At 39.0% G+C, this 14,441-nt stretch overlaps 1 protein-coding gene across 2 annotated transcripts; it reads left to right on the forward strand.

Annotated features, from left to right (window-relative positions):
- The first annotated feature begins 1,955 nt into the window (after nt 1–1,955).
- LOC145489259 (ectin-like) lies at nt 1,956–5,715 on the forward strand. Of its 2 annotated transcripts, XM_081468223.1 has the most exons (3): nt 2,033–2,401; nt 2,963–3,139; nt 3,744–5,715. In XM_081468223.1, exons 1-3 carry the CDS (start codon nt 2,263–2,265, stop codon nt 3,977–3,979), a joined length of 552 nt encoding a protein of 183 aa, XP_081324349.1. In that variant the 5' UTR covers nt 2,033–2,262; the 3' UTR covers nt 3,980–5,715. The 2 variants fall into 2 exon arrangements, with proteins under 2 accessions (XP_081324350.1, XP_081324349.1); XM_081468224.1 differs by lacking the exons at nt 2,963–3,139; nt 3,744–5,715 and having other exon boundaries at nt 1,956–2,100; nt 2,288–2,519.
- The last annotated feature ends 8,726 nt before the right edge of the window (nt 5,716–14,441 follow it).

The raw sequence follows: 14,441 nt of genomic DNA on the forward strand, positions 1-14,441 counted from the left end.
TAGCCATTTTAATTAGACGTGCTTATTGAGAAATTGTAAATATATTTTGCGTGGCCCTGGCCGGAAAATAAAAGGCAAACGAAAAATAATTACTGCATACAAATTTGTCTGTTTTAAATTAATACCAGTATCATCACACAAGAGCAAGTTTACCTTGGTTAAGGTCAGGTTATGATACCTGTTAGGATAGGAACCTCCGACATGTGAATCATCAATTTCTGACGTAATTCACAGTTATAAACAGCACCTGTTAATGCGTAAAGGGATTGGAAAATGTCCAGCAGCTTCAAAAACCGTTTTCAAGAGCTTTTCACCTAGGTGAAAGAAGTTAGAAAATACAATTAAACCTTTCCAAAATCGAGAAAAGTTCAGCTTGAGTTGTAACCGTTGGTTTGGTGCTTGAAAAAGGATAATACAGCCACCTGTCAGAATAGCAAAGGAATATGAGTTATAAATAATTAAAAATTGACCAAACACGCATGCTTAAGTCTTAATTAAGTTGCTGCCACACAAAGACTGACTTCATAAGGCTTTCATGACATTTAAGCGACTTTAAAAGTGCCAGAGGTCGTGACTTAACGCACACTCGACTGTCGAGATGACAGGCCGCATATTTTGGACGATGTCAGTTTGTTTGCCAATTTTAACAGGACAAACCATCTTCAATGTTGAAAAAGCAAAAAGTTTGAGGAGAGATCCTGAAAAAGGCGTGTTTTACGCACATTTTAAGAGCCACCAACATCACCGTTTAGATGTATCTCCTATAAAAAGAACAGCATTTTGGAACCGTCAGGAATGCGCTCAAGATTGCACTCACACGAAATCCTGCTTCTCCTTCAACTTGGCGTCCAAGACTGACTTACACGGCAAACTAACATGTGAGCTGTTGCCCTCTGATTTGTATGCCAAATCGGACAAGTTTGGGGCTGACGCCAACTTCGATCACTTTAGTATTAAGGTAAATGCATACTTTTGTTTGGTTTTGGTTGCACTGTTTTTTTTTTGTTTGTTTGTCGAATTACATTCTTGCAATCATTTGGACGTCGCGAAATCCATGAAATTTATATTTCTCCTCGACAACACCAACATCAGGTAGAATAATATTCTAGCTAGCTGTTCCTCCAATAGTATTAATTATAGCTTCCCTAAAAGAACGAGGTCGACCTTGACCCGTCGTTGATTTCATTTTCTCTTCATCTCCATCCGTTCTCAAGGGGCATGTTAAGCAGTGCACCACTGCTTAAATTAAATGCACAGCCTTTTCAAATATGGAAGTGAGGTTCACGTGCGACTCAGCACGTACATGTACACATAGAAAAAGGCATCACGGAAATATCCTAATATGGCTCGAGGCCTTCAGGACAAAATTCTATATTTGGTAGTGTTTTCTTTGTATCCAAGTCTCTTTAAAAAAAAAAAAAAATTGCAATTTTGTCCTGAACGCCCCGGAGCCATGCTAGAACACTGATATGTCGAACGTGGCTTATTGTATTCACAGCTAGGGTTTTCACGTTATCTTTTTTATGATTGAAAGATCGAGGCTATAAGAATGACGTTTACAGCAAACGGCAAACGGACACTGTTATATCTTATTTGTGTTCTTCAGTTCTAATTCAAATCGCACAAAAATAATTAAAAGAAGACGTCTTCTACTATTTACTGCAAACACCTTGCTATATAAACAGCTGAGGACAGACGGCAAAAGTTTCATTTTGCCGTATACGTTTGCCGTTTGTCGTAAACCTCATATTTAACCTCTCTAATATATATAGTTGCCACTGGTAATTGAGGCGATTTTTGCTAACTGGAAATGTATATGTGGTCAAACACGGTGTTGAGTGTTTAATATATTACTTAGACGTAGGATTGTTTTCGAATTACGGGACTCAAAAATTCTAAAACTCTCTCTTGTTCTAAATATACATGTGCTTTTGCATTTATTCTTTTCGCAAGTGATGCCGCTTTTCGGATATCGAATCTTTCAGACTCCATGTTCCAGTAATCCGTGTAAGAATGGTGGACGATGCTTGGCAATCTATGAAGAAGATGACTATCAGTGTTCCTGCGTTCCCGGATTTCAAGGGGTGCATTGTGAAATAGGTCAGTTTAAGATAAACATGGTTTAAAAGGAATTGTTATATCGTACTTATTGAAAAGGGGCAGGGGAAGAGATGCTCCGTAGCGAGACTTCTAGAGTCGAGGCTTTGCCTTAACCAAAAAATATATTACACGTTTTTGAAAATATGTACAGGAATAATCAGAATGGTGTCTGTTGTCTGTTTTTCAGATATTGATGAATGCGCCAGCGATCCATGTTCTAATGGCGGCACATGCAGCGATCTTGTAAACAAATTTGTCTGCAACTGTCCTCTAGGGTACGGTGGTGTCCGTTGCGAAGCAAGTACGTTAAAAATTGCAAACTGCACGGTTTTCATTGTCGTGCAATCAAAAATAAAGATGGCAACCATTCAATAACAAAACTCAATAACTAAAGAATCTGGGATATGATAGATGACTGACATATACGATAAACAACTTCGCTAAGATTTAGGTCTGCGCGGTTTTTCATTCGCGTGTTATTCGGAGAAGTGCTTTACATTTTTCAGACCTGAGTCAATAACCTATTTCAGACCACTAGAATTAGTACACGGCTCCAAAATATTACTGCAGCTAACCTGAAATGGCTTCCATTTCCGTAAACATTCGAGAAGGTTACAAATTTGCCAAAGTTGAAACGGAAAAAGTAGATCCGCTGAGAGTGAAAAGCATGCCCTATATTTTGGAGCAAAATGGTGAGAATCTATACTCTTTTTCAAACCAAAATGGTTCACTGTAAAACCTAACCCGCATATATACCTATATATCCCATGCAAGGGAGTACCAACCCCCCCCCCCCCCCCCACTCCAGAAGCTTTACTTTATGGTGACGTTAGCATGATTCCCGTTAATTCTTTTTCCTTAGTTCACGGCGGCTACAATTCTTGGGGCTCGTGGGATTCCTGCAGTGTGTCATGCGGTCACGGGCAGCGCTTCAGATATCGGACTTGCACCAACCCTCCTCCTCAATATGGCGGAAACGACTGCTCTTCACTGGGACCGAGTTCTGAGTGTGAAGGCTGTAACAACAACCCCTGTCCAAGTAAGATATAAGTCTCTTAAAGAAATCCCTTGAAAGAGAAAACAGTTAGCGGATGCATCGTACGAAATTTGCTTTCAATTTATTATTGATGAAGAGGAATCGTGCAAACAATTCGACTTTTTTTTATTGCAAACCAGTGGACCCTTAGATCAGTGTCGATCCTATGAACTCAGATAATCGGCTGGATACTTTGCGCACCTGATCCAATAATTGTTTGATGTTGGTGTCAAAGTAGTATCTAAGTATCTAATTAGTTTCACGAGAAGTTTGTTTCCACAACTTGGGTGATTAGACTTTCCGGGACTCTCTCTCCTAATCTACACATGGCAATGTAAATGATATTATTTGGAAAATAACGTGTTCGGGTATTTAAATACGCCAAGGTGACTATACATTATCCCAAAAACAACCGAGCATACCTATAGCTAACCCATACTTTTCTGAAAGCTTCTGCAGACTCGTATATAGGTGTTTTACTTCTGATGGTAGATATACGACCATATCTGCCCACACGTTTCTTCTCATGTTTTATTATAGATGTGTACAAAAAAGTCAGACTATGCCATACTGATATTTATCCCTTTTTTATTTGTTTGAAATATAGTTCATGGGGGATATAGTTCCTGGGCACAGTGGGGTATGTGCAATGTCTCATGTGGCGGCGGCTTGCGTACTCGGGTACGCTCCTGCACCAATCCACCACCCCAGCATGGAGGCAATGATTGTGCCATGCTTGGGTCGAGCGAGGAGCAGGAGCTATGCAACAGTCAAGACTGCTGCTCAAGTAAAGCAAACTTAACTGTTAAGCATATATATACAGTTATAGTGTTCTTGTTATAACTGATGTGGTGGTTTTGAATACATGTGTATAACAGTGGGGGTCATCGTCAGTTGGCCAAGAAGCTGGGGAGGGCGATCGAAAATTCAAATTGAAAGCCAAAAGATACATATTAATGTACGAAGCTATTAGTACTGGTGTCTTGTTCTACATACTATAGTTCACCTGAATATACTAGTGTACTAATATGTATCGATATCTAGTGGCGTTAGCTGTTAAAGCTACCATGAGTGCTAAACGTGTTTTCAAAAAGGTTCACGTCCTCGAGCTCCTCTTGGTGTTTCGTCCTCGAGGAACGTACTGGCCTAGCCCTTACAAAAAAGCCCGCAGAGTCCCGTCAATGAACCCTTTGAGGCCTTCCTTAGCTGGAATGTTAAAGTTAATTGTTATATAGCTGGCGTTTTTCCCGCTACAGCGCGCCCATTCATTGGCTAGTTCATGGTCACGTGATATCTAACAATGAAACTGTTTCCCGCCAAATGCAACGAGCGGGCAACTTTGGTAAAAAATTATGACGTCAAACTGGAAACAGTTCACTGTTACCCAGCCGCGAAATGTTGACCGCGGTTGCTTGTCATTTCTCTTCGTCCTCTCTTCAGCTCGTTAAAGTTAGTCGCCGGAGTATATCATTCTAAAAGGTGTTCATAAAACGTCGTTACTTGAGGGCTGATTGACTTGGAATGACTCGTGAAATGGGAGCAAGCAATGAATAAGAAACAGTTCTTAAAAAAGAAAACAACAACGGTAACACTGGTTCGGTCCGGTGATGGGAAACGGCACATTTTATGTAGACTTCCATTAACCTCTAAATTTTACTGTACAAAACAGCACGCGGGTCGTTAAAGGTCTGTAAAAGGCATGCACGGACTATAAGGTTATCCTAAAACTGTTACAATGGTACAGGAAGTGGTATGAATGCGACTCTGAATTTATCCCTACAATTGGCCAAGCCTATAAAGGAGTGAAATTTGAGAGAATTCTCAGATATCACTCTTAGTGTAAATCTTTAATTGCTCGAGCTTTCTTACGATCGATTACTCTTTTATTACATGGCTGGGATAATTACGAACTCAAACGCATAATTTGCACTGAGTTTAAATTACTGGAAATTATTGATACTTCTGCTTACTTTCTACCAATCGCAATAAAGAAATTTTCTTAGTAATATTAATAAACGTAGAAAGCTTTTCTTACTACCCGGGGCGAACGGTGGGGGGCGGGGGGAATACTCCTAGAAAAGTTGGGTGCGGGTGTGGGCCCACTTTCCAAAACCCTTATATTACCTTATTTATGACTAAAATCAGCCATTTTTGCTACCCAATTTATGACCTGACCAAAAATTCGATGCCCTATTTACGACCGTTGCGACTGGCAAAGTTGCCCTAAACATAAGTTATGAAGGATGTTTCTTGATGGTCTTATCGATAGTAATGAAAAAGAAGCTTCTTTTAAGAAACATACCCAATTCTAGAGGACAAAAACCATGCCCTATTTATGACCAAAAATGGCTAAAATCACCAAAACCGATACCTTATTTATGACCAAAACGGCTGAAAAACCCTATCCTTTGGGGCTGCACATACCTATATAGCCCATATAAGGGAGTACCCCCCCTCCCCGGTGTTACTGTTTTCCAACATGGCGGCGATGTCATCGCGTGAAAAGAATATGAACTAGTATAAATTACAACGTTTTTTAATAATGAATTGTTTTGTTTGTCCTAGGAACCTGTAGTGTCGCCGAGGCCTCTCGAGTTGACTGTGGTTATCCTTATATATCACCACAGCAATGCAGTGATAGAAACTGTTGTTTCGACAGCCAGGTCACTGAAGGTGTTCCACACTGTTATTATACTGAGTGTATTAAGCGATAGCGAATTGTCCATCCTTTGATGAAACAACCATCAAATAGTTGGGAATGTTGCAAATGGCTATCAACACGCTAAGCGTTGTTGATTTTCAAGTGATGTTCTACCAATAGGTCGCCTCAGGTTTTTTGTTCTCGTTCATCCCAAATTATATATCTCACACTCATCAGGTGAAAATCGCTCCATGAGAACAAAAGATAAGGGTTTACATAGGAAGGGACAAATATTCAAAATGCTAGCGCGTAGAACTAGAGCTGAGTTTAGCCTCAGTTGACAGAGTTTTGCAAATCCTAGGAAACCAAATGGAAGATAGTCGGGTCGAAAGAAAGGCAATCGGACGAACAAATTAAACTTTCGTTCGCACCGTTTTCACCCATTTGACTTTCCCCTGATCCGTATATATACACCGAAAATTAGTTATGCTTAAATAGTCGTAGGCCGGTTTCCTGGTCTTCTTCTAAGCTAAGAATAATCTAAGACTTTAATTGCAATTTTTTTTAGCTTAATGTTTTTTTCGCATATTAACCATTTTTTCCAAAGGCCATTGGAATTGAATTCCTATTATGGTTTTGTATTTACATTTTAAGGTCTAAATTGTCTGAACTAAGTTTCCAGCTGTTTGTCTTTAATTCATGTTTTTAATGACAGTTTTTGAAGAGAAAAAGTATCAGTAATGTATCGTACTTTTAAGCCATATAACGGACTCAGTTCAGCTTTTCGCTACTTTCGAAATTTATTGGCAGCCACAATTTTTTGACATTACTTTTGGGGAATCGCTACTTTCGAGGGGTCATTATTTTCGGTAGTTTACAATACAGTGTATATTGAATTTCAGTCGTATCATTGTCTAATTCCTCCATTTCCTCTAATCGAATCAACAACCTTCGTCGCATTCTTAAAAACATTGCATTTCTATACATACGTGTGAAGCTATTTCATAACAACTTATCTGGAATTCCTTTCCGTGTATTGACATTGTTACTGTAGCTGCGTTTTTCACAATAAAGAGTTCTTATCTTTTCTATTGAGTTTATCCTCGTACATTTGGTTACTACACCCAGTGCATGGATAACGCAGCGGTAAAGAACAAACCAAGGCCCCTTTTGCGAACATCACACAAAGCAAAGCAAACAACAGGCAAACAAAACAACCTTAGGTTATTCAACTGAATTTGTCACCAGAAGGCACAACAATTCGCAAGACCCGTGGAAAAGGCTCTGGGCGTTTTCCATCAAACCAAAAATTCCAGAACGTTCTAACACCAGGGGTGGGGGATGGGTTAATGGTAAGAGAATATCCAGACTCCGAAAAGTATAAAATTTCCGAATTGCGAACCATTCAACCCCGAATTGAAAAAATACCGGGAAGAAGCTCAGGCGAAACGAAAATTTCCAGTAAATATAGTCATTTTCATAAAATTTGGCCATTGCTTACGTTTACGAGGTTGAATGTCCTCTTTTCCGAAAATGCTGTGAAAAAGCAAAAACGGAATTTAATTGGGTCCCATCGATCTTGCTATTTTCCCAAAATCTCACAGTGGCAACACTAACACAAAATGCAAACTACTTAGGTATTTATAATTTGTCAGGTGTTCAAGGTAAATTGAATTACCCGCGCCGTAGCAAATTAATGAGGCTGACATTTTCAACAAAGTGCTCCTTTTATCGTTCGGTGCGTCAGCTCAAACTCTCCACAGCGGTTAATTAATTTACCTTTTCAACTTCAATTTGATGAATATCTAAGTGTTTCGCTTACCAGCCGACGCAGTCTAACAGTTTCTTTAGAAACTGGCACCTTTCTTCATAGTATCTTGAAATAAGTAAGTTTTATGGGTGAGTATCGTGAACGGGGCAACATATAGGTAGTAATAGATGCAGATCCCCAGGGTCGTAAATGGTAGTAAATTTAACTAACTGTCGAACTACGCCACTGCGACCCCAAAGCAGGCAGCAATGGCAATACAGCTACGGTAAGTATTGATCGGTTGAAACTTCAATTCACTTGAACACGTATTTTAACGTTTCTTGAATTTTTTTATTATTACCAGCGAGCGAGTTTTACACTTAATTAACCAGTTTCCCACTTTACAACTTGAAGCTGTTTAACCCTTATCATTTTTTGCTCATCGACCGTCGTACATGAGATAAATATGAGTCGCAGCGTTTTAAAGCAATATTCTCTGGTTTTGATATCACCAGGGTGCTTGACAACTGAACTGATGAAATGACAGTGTGAAAAAATAATAATGTTGGAAAATATTGTGATTTGATGGATTGCTTCCGATGCGATGTTCATGAAAGTTTCATTATATTTCAGTGTTACTGTGAAGACTTCCTTATCGTTTCCATCAAAACTATTTCCCATGTAGCTATTTTAAAAGACTTTTAGATTTGCAATTTACCCCTTAACTTAAATCAAAGTACCTGGGTCTCATTGTTAATGATGATGAAAATATCAAACGGCAAGAGTAGAAAGCAAGAACATCTAAAATTTTCCTTACAGAGACGATGTTCTCTGAACAGAGAAACCTCCGCGCCGATGTATTTGGAGATCATTCAAAGTCTTCCCCCCCCCCCCCCCCCCCTCAACATGATGTTGAAACTTTACCTTATAAGCATAAACAAGAAATGAAAGCAAAAACCAAACAACACTAAGCAAAAAAGAGAAACAAAACAGACTAGATTGATCATCAGCGAAAATTAAAACAGGGACAACGCTTTCATATAGTTTCTTATGTCGATTGATATCAATGTCTTGTGGAAGGTTATCCAACTTTTTATCATTCTGTTGAATTGAAAGATGTATTTATTTCGTATATTACTCATTTATCAACTTCGCAGTTAACAAAACATTGTTAACACGCTGTGTGGAATCAAAGTTAAACCAACAAAAATACCATAATTACTCGGTGAAATGCTCGGTAAAAGTATTCTTCTTTACTGGGAAACTAATCAGAGGCTTTATAGTTTTTGGTGGAATGAGGCTTCTTTTTGGCTAATTCGGTAGTGTTTTCGCGATTCGGTCGAGAATTTTCATTAATTCCATGTTTGATTTTTGGTTCTTTACTTGACAAGCTCACTGTGCAATGGGTGATTCGGCATTGGTCAGCCAAATGTAGCGAGCCGACCTGCCACTCGATTTCTTGGCAGTACAGTTCCTGCGCAATAGACGGCACATGCAAGGGCGAGCACCATCATGACTGCTATACTGGTGTCTTAAGAATAAATGGAAAGAAAAACCAAAAGTACTTAAGTCCTTTCTAATGGTTATGCTTCTTGTACGTTGCTTTCCTTCCTTGAGTTCTGAGTAGGCAAATACCTTTAAGTTCATATTTGCCAAGTAATTATTTGGCTGTGTCAAAGACCCACATTTCACCCTTGCTCACCATCGAGTCTCCAGTAGCGCGGTGGTTAGAGCGTCCGGCTAGATCACGGAGGGTTGTGGGTTCAAATAACATCTGGAACGCGGATTTCTTTCCGAGTTGATGCTATTTCTACGTTTAATATACCTTTAAGAAAAGAAAGAAAAGAGAAACAAAAAAAAAAAACTCACCGTCCTTGGTCGACAGTTCCATGAGTCCACATCTCGTTTCTCGTGCGCCAAATGGATGGGACCCTGAACCAATAAGTCCTTCAGTGTCATTCACGTGCTCAAGCACATCACGCTTCATTATTTCTCCGGAAGGACAAACCTTCTTTCAGTCAGAAAAATGATCAGCGCCATCACAAATTATCACATGGCAATGCACAAAGACAAATGGACGTTCGGCAATAAACTGACATGCTTCAACTGTACGTAAACCGCTGGGTGGTGTCCGAGTCCGTTGCAAGCAACTGGACACAAGGATCGATTGGGCATCTGTTAACAAAGATGAAGTTATTTGTTGTCTTCGTTTCTATCTAATGCGATCATTACAAGCTTGATGCAATTTTAATGTTTTAATGAGTCCTTATAATTACCTGCTTAAAGACCAAGTTTTGTTCTGGATGGATTGCACGTTGTGAAGCATTGGAAAACAATAACAGAGGCGAGAAAAGCATAATGAACAATACTGGGTCCTTAAGCAAAATAAGTCAGCGGCACTTTAGGTCTGAATGTGGAATTTTTCTCTAGAGTACATGGACTTTGCTTACCTTTTTTGTATAAAATCGTACTTCCTGAGACTGTTGTGATCTTGTGTGTGCGTGGCGTAACAATGGTCAGCCCTGATTGTCAACTGTCTATCACAGGCTATTAACGACACCTAAAAGAACAGAGGCTTATGGATCTGCACTACGACTGGGAAATCGTTCTGAGAGTAAGCAATAAGAAAATCACTGGTTGGAGACACATCTGAAGTCATCGTGAAGCTCCCTCGTTCCCTCGTTGTAAATGACAACGTTATTTTCTGGCTTCCAACCAAGTGAAGACCCCACGCCAGACTTGGAGTATTGGCAGCTGAGCGATATTTCGACGCACTTTTCACGCGTCACAATAACATTTATATCTGAAAAGATTTCCAAGACTCTGTTCGAATACATCACAGAATTGGCTGTATGGCTGAAATGGTAAGTAAGTAATTCTAGGCGTCCTTTACCAAAGTTATAGTAATGTCTTAATGGTTGCTGTGCTGCAACCATTAAGTGGTGTTGTGAGGTAAAAGTGAGTACTTGTCTCAGTCGCTGTGCACCCGCTGTCCACGAGTCGGGGATGTTCGCGAGCAACGTAAGGAAGAAGCGACTTTGCTATTATAACAGTCGTGTATTCGTCTTCGTAAAGAGCAGTGAGCTCGGAGGCTGCTAAATCAAACAAAGAAATTAACAAGCAAATAAACAAATAAAGCAGACAAAGGGAAAGACATACATACAGACAGACAGGCAGACAGACAACATGCATATGCAATAAACGAGAGAAAAAAACACGAATATTAAAATTAATCTTGTTAAATGTAAGCCACCAGAATATCAAATGTTAGAAAGCAGTATTGGAGGTGGGGTGGGGGTGGGGGGGGGGGGGGGATAACTCCCTATAATGGACTTTATGGAGAGGCTCCGCCCGAAAGAGATTCTTTTTCAGCCGTGCGGCGTGTGGAAGATAAAGGGGTAAAATTTTCCGAGCTTAAGTACAGGAAAAGGTAAGAAAAACTGTGGCTTGGTTTTTTAAAAGGAGAATTCAAATTCATACCTGGATAGATACCTCCAAAAGGGATGAAATTTACTTTAAAGCAAGTTTCTACGACAGTAAAAGAGGTCACTTCATCACTTACATGGTGTCGTAGGCGAAGGTGTGGTTGGAGGAATCTGACCTGAAAAATAAGTTAAGAGAAATAGCTGTGGCAAAAATATAGTGAAGAGTAAAACTTGGAAGTAATTCTAGGCGTCCTTTACCAAATCTATAGTAATGTTACGGACCCTAAGGAGATAGAAACTAAACGTTTTGTCTTCAAACACGTAATCATGGTGAGGTTTTTCCAAATTTTTACGAGTTCAATTGATTTTTAACTAGAGATACAGGGAACTCGCGCCAAAATGACGTCGCGGTATACGTAAGTTCTGTAGCTTTTTGTGAAATTCAGACAATTTAGAAAAAGTTAGGATTAACGTTTTTCTCGGAAATTTGAAAGTTGCTTTATTGAAGTTCAATATCATGTGACGAGAAGACGTCATTTATAAAAACAAACAAACAAACGAATCGGGACTACAAAACCCTTAACCTTGCAAAAAGTGGGACTCTGAAAGAGCTTCGTACAAAGATCGAGACTGCGAGACGCACATAACCGCAAAAAAAAAAAAAAACGAGACTGCGAGTCGGGTGAAATTCGACTAAAATTTTGCGAGACCCAGAGTTTTTAAAGGACCATTCGCCACCCCTTACAAAGGACGTGTTATACCTATGGGTAGTCAGTTTCGTAAATAGCCCATCACTATAAGTAATGAAACATGCTTCCAAGTGGCACAAATTTTAAATAGGTGTTTTCACAGATACTTAGCTACTGGTCGGTTGTAACATAATCAAGGAGTGAATTAATTGATGTTGCTTCTAGCTTTGTTGGCTTTGCAGAGAGTCATGTCCCGAAGATCATCACTTCTCGCACGAATGAAATGAAATTTAACACGTCTTTGATTGCACTCAAAAATTAAACAACGCTGACAAGTTTACTTGGCTGATTAATTTTGAGATGGCTTCATATACTTGGGCATCTTTCTGACATGCAATACGCTTTCACTCTTGACTTGAAAAGTAGCGAATAAATTTTTTTTTGCACCGCAACCCGAACGTTATCCGAGCCAAGTTAACTGCGTTGCATTCAGAGCAAAGTCACTTATTACTTCAATTCAAGCGTAACAGCAAAGTGCTGAATCTATGTTCAACGGATATTGCAATGAAATACGCATACCTTCTCCCAGGCTTCAAGTGGCTGCTCATTTTCTACTCGATTCATGTGGGAAATCACGAACGTCCCAACAAGTCATATTTTAACGAAACCAACCTAAACGTATGTTATCAGAACATAAATTAATCAACTTGAATTCCTGGAGAAGTGATCGATGCTGTCATTCAGTAAAATGCTCTTCAAGCAACTTTGTATTCATTATGCGCCACTTATTAGTTTTCTTACAGTGAAAGGCCAATCGCAAGCGTATACATTTCTGGAACCTGATTAACTCAGTGAAAAAGGACACCTCAATAATTATTCAAATTATAAGTCGTTGCAGGTCAGTGCGATTGAGTAACTGCTTCGCTAACTAACCTCAGAAAGCTTCTGACTAGTTCCTATTAGGAATAAAAACTCGTGAAAATCTTGAGAGCATAACAATGCGATTAAGGCACGGGTAAAGGTACCAGCTTTCTCGAACACAAGAAATACCGGTTACGTTTGTAAGGAACGCGTCGAAAGAGTATCAATTTTGCTAACACCTTTATTCCTCCCCAATTGCGGCTAACCATGAGGGACAGAAACATACTTGCAAAAATCTCCCCAAGCGTAGAATTCTGAACGTGATACTTCAGTCGCAAGAGTACTGCTTTGATTATAAGTTGATTATGAATCACCATTTTGCAAGAGAAGTCCGTTGAATTTAGAGCTTTTCCATGGTGAATATGGTTAGTAATTTATTACTATTATATATAGATGTCTTTTTTTTTTGTAAAAGAACTCAGTCATATCTCAATTGAGAGGAATTTCATACAGCGATTTTACCGTTGGTTCTTAAGTACGTAAGACAATTTTTTGTAATACATTAAAATGGTTCAAGGAAGACTAAAGCACTGAGGGCAACCATAGTTTTTATTGGGCTAGCCTTTTCAAGGTGACTTCATGTTATGAAACATTTAACTTGAATGCAACAGCAGCATATAAGTGTTATTGTGTCAGGGATATACAATCACTTTTCAGAAAAAGATCTGAACATCTTTTGAAAAATGAAAACCTAAGGTGCCATACACAGTAAATGGAAAAGACAGAAACAAAAGCAAAATTAACAAGAACAAATGGAGTCTTGAAATAAAAACATTTAAATGAATACTTAATTTCCAAAGACAAGAACGCATCTATAGTATTATTCTGTCTCATACAGTAAGGTATTTATTCGTTTTGAAGGGGTGTTTAATTTACGACCGTAAAATGAAATAAAATTACAAGTCCATTTTGAGAATGTGTTCTTTTGAGAAACCAAGCAAATTAAGGAAATTATCAACCATGTTTTGCAAATACCGTACCTGTACGATTAGACGCCCAGTCATTTCTTTAGATTCAAGTACTACACGCCTTGTCGCACCTCAAACAATGCTAATGTTAAGGATAGAGTTAGGGTTGCCGGCCTTTTCTATAATACTTACGTTTTCGCCTTACGTTGCTGCTGTTAGTTGACTGAAGGATTACTAGAGTAGTAAGAAAGGTTTGACCAACCAACCAGACCTACATGTACTTCCGAGCGTAATGATACATGTCTCACGTTTTGTCGAACTGAATCCAAAACAGAATCCTTAGTGGTATAGGGGACTCTTGCTGGCGTATCTGTTAAAATTTTGCCTTACTATTTACTAACATACGACGTTGCGTCGAGGTTTCATCGTAGATACAATTGGCTTCTAACATTTAGAAGGCTACTGAAACTTGGTGATTAGTGTAGGTTTTAGCTCATGTGGTCGAATCTGGGTGAAAAAAAGCACTAATCGGCCCAGATAAATTCGTTTTCATTTGACGTTTTTAAACTGGTCCACCTCATCGCACACAAAACATTTAATGATTTAGGCTACGATTTCTCTTTTAATAACAAGAGTTGATAATTTTTAAGTTTGGTCACGGAGTGAAATGCTACTGCGAATGAGGCAAATACCGCAGGCATATCTTCCGGTATTGAAATTATACAATTACAAAGAGCTACAAAGACTAAATCACTTGGCTTTTATTGATTGGGACTTTCCATTAATAGGGTGAAACTTTGGAATCAGGTCTGACGAAATTTTACTTTCCTTGAATTATTTAGCATTCGAAAGAGCTTGAGGTCTGAGAAGTACCAAAATTGTCGGTACCAGTGCTTACCAGTCGTTTCTCAATTGAAGAGTAAGGAAAAAGGCTGAGTAAACGACCGATAGTCCTCAAAGATAACAAGTTT

The sequence above is a fragment of the Orbicella franksi genome, chromosome 6 (assembly GCF_964199315.1).
Source record: "Orbicella franksi chromosome 6, jaOrbFran1.1, whole genome shotgun sequence".
NCBI lineage: Eukaryota > Metazoa > Cnidaria > Anthozoa > Scleractinia > Merulinidae > Orbicella > Orbicella franksi.